This window comes from Pterocles gutturalis, unplaced genomic scaffold (assembly GCF_000699245.1).
Source record: "Pterocles gutturalis isolate BGI_N339 unplaced genomic scaffold, ASM69924v1 scaffold11173, whole genome shotgun sequence".
Lineage (NCBI taxonomy): Eukaryota > Metazoa > Chordata > Aves > Pterocliformes > Pteroclidae > Pterocles > Pterocles gutturalis.
The window spans coordinates 64-5,997 of record NW_010123081.1 but is presented as its reverse complement, the minus strand read 5'-3'; the positions used below and the strand labels follow the sequence as shown (position 1 = coordinate 5,997).

At 55.1% G+C, this 5,934-nt stretch overlaps 1 protein-coding gene across 1 annotated transcript; it reads left to right on the top strand.

Moving 5' to 3' along the window:
* Nucleotides 1–293: 293 nt before the first annotated feature.
* LOC104464914 (kallikrein-14-like) lies at nt 294–5,119 on the top strand (the record flags this gene model as incomplete). Its single annotated transcript, XM_010077765.1, has 3 exons — nt 294–410; nt 3,696–3,858; nt 4,872–5,119. Coding segments are annotated over 3 exons (528 nt in total), but the record flags the coding sequence as incomplete, so codon positions are not given.
* Nucleotides 5,120–5,934: the final 815 nt, after the last annotated feature.

Here is a 5,934-nt window from a genome sequence, read left to right as displayed (position 1 = left end):
TTTTATGGGGATGGGGATGGAGGTGGTCCTTCCTGAGCTTCCACAGGTGGGTTTGGTGCCACCGGTGAGCTGAACTCAACCAAAAACAGGTGGAGAGGAGGATCCAAGACCACCCCAAGGTCCGTGAGGGTGGAGGTCCACCAGAACCCCAACAGCATCGTGGTCACGTTGCCTCCATCCCACGCAGGGGGCAGGTGGACACCACCGAGGACCCTCTCCATGAGCCTCCACGTGGCACCGGCCGCACTCCCATGGCACCGGGGCTGATCCAGTTTGGTTTTTCTCTGCCCCAGGAATGTCTCGTGATGGGCAGGGGGCCTTTGGCGTCATCTTCATCCTCGCAGTCGGACTGCTGCTGACCACCCCGGCACCGACGCAGGCGCAGGGGACAGGCAACGGAGGCGATGAGCGTGAGTCCAATCGGTGGCCAAGGAGGGGGGGACGGGGACACCGTGGGTGGTTTGTGGGCACCTTGGAGGGGAATGTGGCCGATGGGATGGGGTGGGATGGGATGAGGAGATACTTTCTCTTGGCTCGTGGGAATTTTGCCGGCGGGAAGGTTTGGGCAATGACCTGGAGTTTCGAAACCTGTTTTGGTTTCCAACCAACCAACCCCCTCAACGTGGAGAAATGGCCCCGAAAGAGCCGCAGAAGAGAAATTCCCACGGCTGCTTGGAGGTCCTGGGATCTCCAGGAGAACTTTTCTCCTCCTCTGGAAGTTCGTACGGGGATTTGTGTTACGGCTGCAAAAAATGGGAGATGAAAAGAGTCAACGGGGGTGAAGAAAAGCGAGGAGAGACTTCATCTTGATGGGAACATCTTCTTCCTTTCTTCTGGCCTCCAAAATGATTCTCTGCTGAAGGACAACCCCAATGGATGGGTCTTGGGGTGAAAAGACCAATCCCATGATTTCTGGCTGTTGGATGTGAAGCCCTCGGATCTGACCTGATCTCGGTGTTTTTTAACCCAAATCTGTGTCTCCAGAGCTGAATCCGGGTCCTGCAGAGAAGGACCAAGGTCACATCCAGACACTGGCCGGATAATTCACCGCGGGACCTTCCAAGAACTGTTTTCTGAGGAGCAGCTTTATCATTTTGGGATGGAGACACCATCACCTTGGTTGGAGTTTTCTGGTTGCCGGCAACCTCTGGAAATCCCAGGGGATGGATTCTACCATGGGGCAGGGGCCACCGTCACCGGCGTCTCCACCGATTGACCTCGGTTGATGGACATCCCTCCACCACGGGAGCTCGGGGAAGCTGCTGAGATGCCTTCAAGGAGTTTGGTGGAATCTACACCCGCTGGTTGGTTTCTAAAAGCTCAAGGATGGGCCTCGGGATGACCAAGGATGTTTCTCCGATGAGGGTTTGCGGGAAGATGGTTCCCACCCTTTGATTTTTGGCAGCGCTGCCGGGACCGGATAGTGGTAAATTCCAAGCGACGTGAAACTCGGGCGTCTCCCATTGCCACCCATCCCAGGCTGTAATCGCCACCAGCACAAACCAGTCCCGCTGGTAAATTCCACTGATGTCCCAACGTTCGGTGGGAAGGCGGCTGCAGATGCCACCGACCGCAGCCACCTCGCACCCGCTGGGATCCGTACAGGTCTTCGCCAAGGCGGTCAACGCTTCCAGGTGGCAACTTCTCCCCAAAATAGCCAAAAACGTCTTGGTTGCCCCAGACCACGGCACCCAACACCCGTGAGGACACCTTGGACAACCAGGACTTGATGTCTCCCCGTTGAAATTCCAACTACTGTGTGTTTTGGGGGTAGGAGGTCTTTTTCTTAAAAAAAATCCACTTTTTTTTTTTGGTGATGATTCTCCTTTTTTTTTTGGTAAATCTTGTCTCCTCCCACCTGGACACAACATCAAGGGATCTTCTCCAGCGGCCTTGGTAGAGGTGCCACCTGAGATACCCAAAGCATAGAGCCATAGATGGAGATCAGGAGGGACACCAGGAGCACGTTGTAACTCCATCGTGTGGACACCAAAGTGGAGCTCCATGTGGTCATGGCCTCAAGGTGGTCACAGCCTCCAAGTGGTCATGGTCTCAAGGTGGTCACGGCCTCAAGGTGGTCACGGTCTCAAGGTGGTCATGGCCTCCAGATGGTCATGGCCTCAAGGTGGTCACAGTCTCCAGATGGTCATGGCCTCCAGATGGTCACGGCTTCCAGATGGTCACGGCTTCCAGATGGTCATGGCCTCCAGATGGTCGTAGCCTCTGGTCATGGCCTCAAGGTGGTCACGGTCTCAAGGTGGTCACGGTCTCAAGGTGGTCGTGGCCTTCAGAGGGTCATGGCCTCCAGATGGTCATGGCCTCAAGGTGGTCACGGTCTCAAGGTGGTCATGGCCTTCAGAGGGCCATGGCCTCCAGATGGTCACGGCCTCAAGGTGGTCACGGTCTCAAGGTGGTCATGGTCTTAAGGTGGTCATGGCCTCCAGATGGTCATGGCCTGAAGGTGGCCACTCTTCAACCCTCATTAATCATCAATATCCTGACCTCACCTTGTAGCCACCCCACATTGGATGGGGTGGGGTTGCTCCTCAGAATGGTCCTTCTCTCCAAAACCATCAACGCTGGTCAACTCCAGCAGCCACCCACCTGCTGTGGCCACCTCAAGCCACGGGAGATGCCTCCAGAACCCTGAAAGCTTGGGAGATCCATGTCACGAGTGGAGGCTTCGAGCGGTGAGACCCAGAAACGACCAAAGACCCCCCAAACCAAACTGGTGGCCCTTCTTCTTTCTTCTCAATCAACCACGTGGGACCGAGACATCTCAGCTCCAGAGCGCCGTAAGGACTCACCTGCCCGAAAAATCTCCTCGTGTCATTTCTCCCCGCGTCGGGATTTCTTCTACTTGGGTTGATGCAACCAACCATCTCCTAACCCGTCCCTAACGAGGGTCACATGGGCCATCCAGGAGCTCTTTGAGCAGGTCCTACAAGCTTCCCCACCAACCGAGAAAGACGAAATCAGCTCTTTTAGGGGCGCGTCACCTGCGTCATCTTCCTTTCGGAGTCCAATCTTGGGCTGGGAGGATGGAGGTGGACCGGATGCCCCTCCCGGATTCCCATGGCGAAACCGTCGGAGATAAGTGGCCCCTTTGGTGACTTCCTGATGGGAGGTGATAGCCCAGGCCAGCTCATGGGGCCAGCCCGGCGTGACAAACCAGTCCCAGGGGGAGGGGGGGGGTCTCTTTGTGGGAGCTTCCACCCCAGTTCTCTGACTGGGATGGGTGGTGAGGTCATGGAGTTAATGGGAGTCACCAAACGGAACCAGGAGAAAATATCTTCAAGGACTGGCTCGATCTTGGCTACGAAGGGTTGGATTTCAACTGCTCCCTGAATCTTCTCATTTCCATCAAAAAAACCCCCAAAAACCTAAAAAAAACCCCAAAAACATAAACAAAAAAAACCCCAGCGGGCTGAGAGGTGACTTAGCAAATCAAAAACTAATGTTTTAAAGATGATTTTGAGCCTTCTGATGGGATTTTAAGGCTGAAAAATAGAGATTTTTTTTTCCCCTTTTCTCTATCATGTCACTCTTTTTCTTTTATGATTTCTTTTTTGCAACTTCTCGCCTTTTTTTCACCCCGCCCCCCCCAACCCGGCAGGTCTCTTCGGAAGAACTTCGCGGCCAGTTTTTAGCCACGCGCCGAGCTCACGGTGCCCTTTGGTTCCTCTGTGTTACAGTGCCGGAGGAGGACGAGTCGCGCATCATCGGTGGGAGACCTTGTTCCATCAACCAACGACCTTTCCAAGTTGCCCTCATCAAGAGGGGGCAGATCTTGTGCGGAGGAAGCTTGATAGACGCCCAATGGGTCCTGACGGCCGCCCACTGCAAGCAGCCAATCGGGTAAGTCGGTGATGGATCCACCGGGGGAGCCCAGGGAAGCTGCTGAGATGCCTTCAAGGAGTTGGGTGGAATCTAAACCCACTGGTTGGTCCACGCTCATGTGTCCCATGACTTCCCACCAACCAACGTCTCCTTTCTCAAGACCCCTCAATGACCCAGGGTGAGAGGTGGGTCCTGGGGGTTGGTGGCTCCAGATGTCAGCAGCCAGATGTTGGGCATTTTTGGAGGATGACGTCTCCAAAACGTGGTATCCGGAGAGAGATGTCCCCAAATGTTGGCATTTATAGAGTTTGTTGCCTCCAGATGTGAACATCTCCAGATGTTGGTGTCCAAAAAGTTCGTAGCACTGAGCCTGGTAGCTCCAGAGGTTGGTAGCTCCAAAGGTTGGGGGCTCCAGAGGTTGGTAGCTCCAGAGGTGGGAACATCCAGAGGTATCCAGAGGTTGGGATGTCCAGATATTTGTATCTCCAGAGTCTGGTGTCCCATGGCCAGTAGCTCTAGAAGCTGATGTTCCAGGCGTACGTCCAGATGTTGGTGTCCAGGTGCATCTCCAGATGTTGGTGTCCAGGTGGTGGTCCCTCTAGAGGCCACTGAAGGGACTGGAGGAGCTGGAAAAAAATAAAAAAGGAGAAGAAAAGTCAAGAAGTTGGGTTGAAGGCAACAAACGTTGCTGAGATGCTTCAGGTGGAACTCCTGAAGCTGGGAAGATGGGATCAAGAAGTTGAAGTCAAGACACGCGACAGTTTCTTGTGGAGCTGGGAGATGCCCCAGGGGACCTGAGCCACCGAAAAGCTCTTGGAGAAGAGCTGGCTCATGGCTCCTCAAGGCATCAGCATCTTCTCCTGGTCTCCACCCCATGGGACGTGGGAGAAGGTGGTTCCAGGCCCATGTGGTCCATGTGGAGAAGCTTCAACGGCCAAATCTTGATCATCTCGTTGAAGGACAACCTTGGAGCCTTTGGGTGTCTCCTCTGGAGGGACCAGCACTGATCTCTTGACCTTCTCCCTGGGCAGGGCCCTCAAGGTGTTGATCGGGACGGACACGTTACGGGACGGGACGGGGCAGGTGAGGTCCATCTCCAAGCTCCGGGTCCACCCGGCCTACAACCCCCAGAAGAACGACAATGACTTCATGCTCCTGAAGCTGAACAAACCCGTCCAGTTCAACAACAACATCAAGAAGATCCGATTGGCCACCAGTTGTCCCACGGATGGGATGAAGTGCAGCGTCTCCGGCTGGGGAACGACCAAGTCTCCTGGAGGTACTGGCTGGTGGTGGAGACCTCAGTGGGAGAGGTGGGATGGGCTGGAGAGACAACTGGGCAGGGGAGAGGGTTCACCAAGGAGACCAGGGTGGGAAAATGGGATGAGGACTTCCCTGGTGGCACCTCAACTCTGTCCAGTGAGAAGTTCCCCATGGAGAACATCTTCCAGTTGGGTTGTCCCTCAGGGGGTTGGGTTGCATGTTGGGTTCCTCCAACCCAAGGTGTAAGAACTGGGAAGGGCCACGGGACATGGATGGGTCCATGCAAGGTTTGGGGTCCCACCAAGGACGTAGATGGGTCCCACCAAGGACATGGATGGGTCCATGCAAGGTTTGGGGTCCCACCAAGGATGTGGATGGGTCCATGCAAGGTCTGGGATCCCACCAAGGAGGTGGATGGGTCCATGCAAGGTCTGGGATCCCACCAAGGATGTGGATGGGTCCACATGAGTTTGGGGTCCCACCAATGACCTTCTGCTTGAGCCATGGATCTGGGGAGGGGTCATGGCACATGGACAGGTCCATGCAAGGTTTGGGGTCCCACCAAGGACCTTCTGCTTGAGCCATGGATCTCGGGATGGGTCATGGCATGTGGACAGGACCATGCAAGTTTTGGGGTCCCACCAAGGATGTAGATTGGGCCATCCAAGGTTTGGGGTCCCACCAAGGACCTTCTGCTTGAGCCATGGATCTGGGGAGGGGTCATGGCATGTGGACAGGTCCATACAAATTTTGGGTTCCCACCAAGGATGTAGATGGGTCCATCCAAGGTTTGGGGTCCCACCAAGGACGTGGATGGGTCTATCCAAGGTT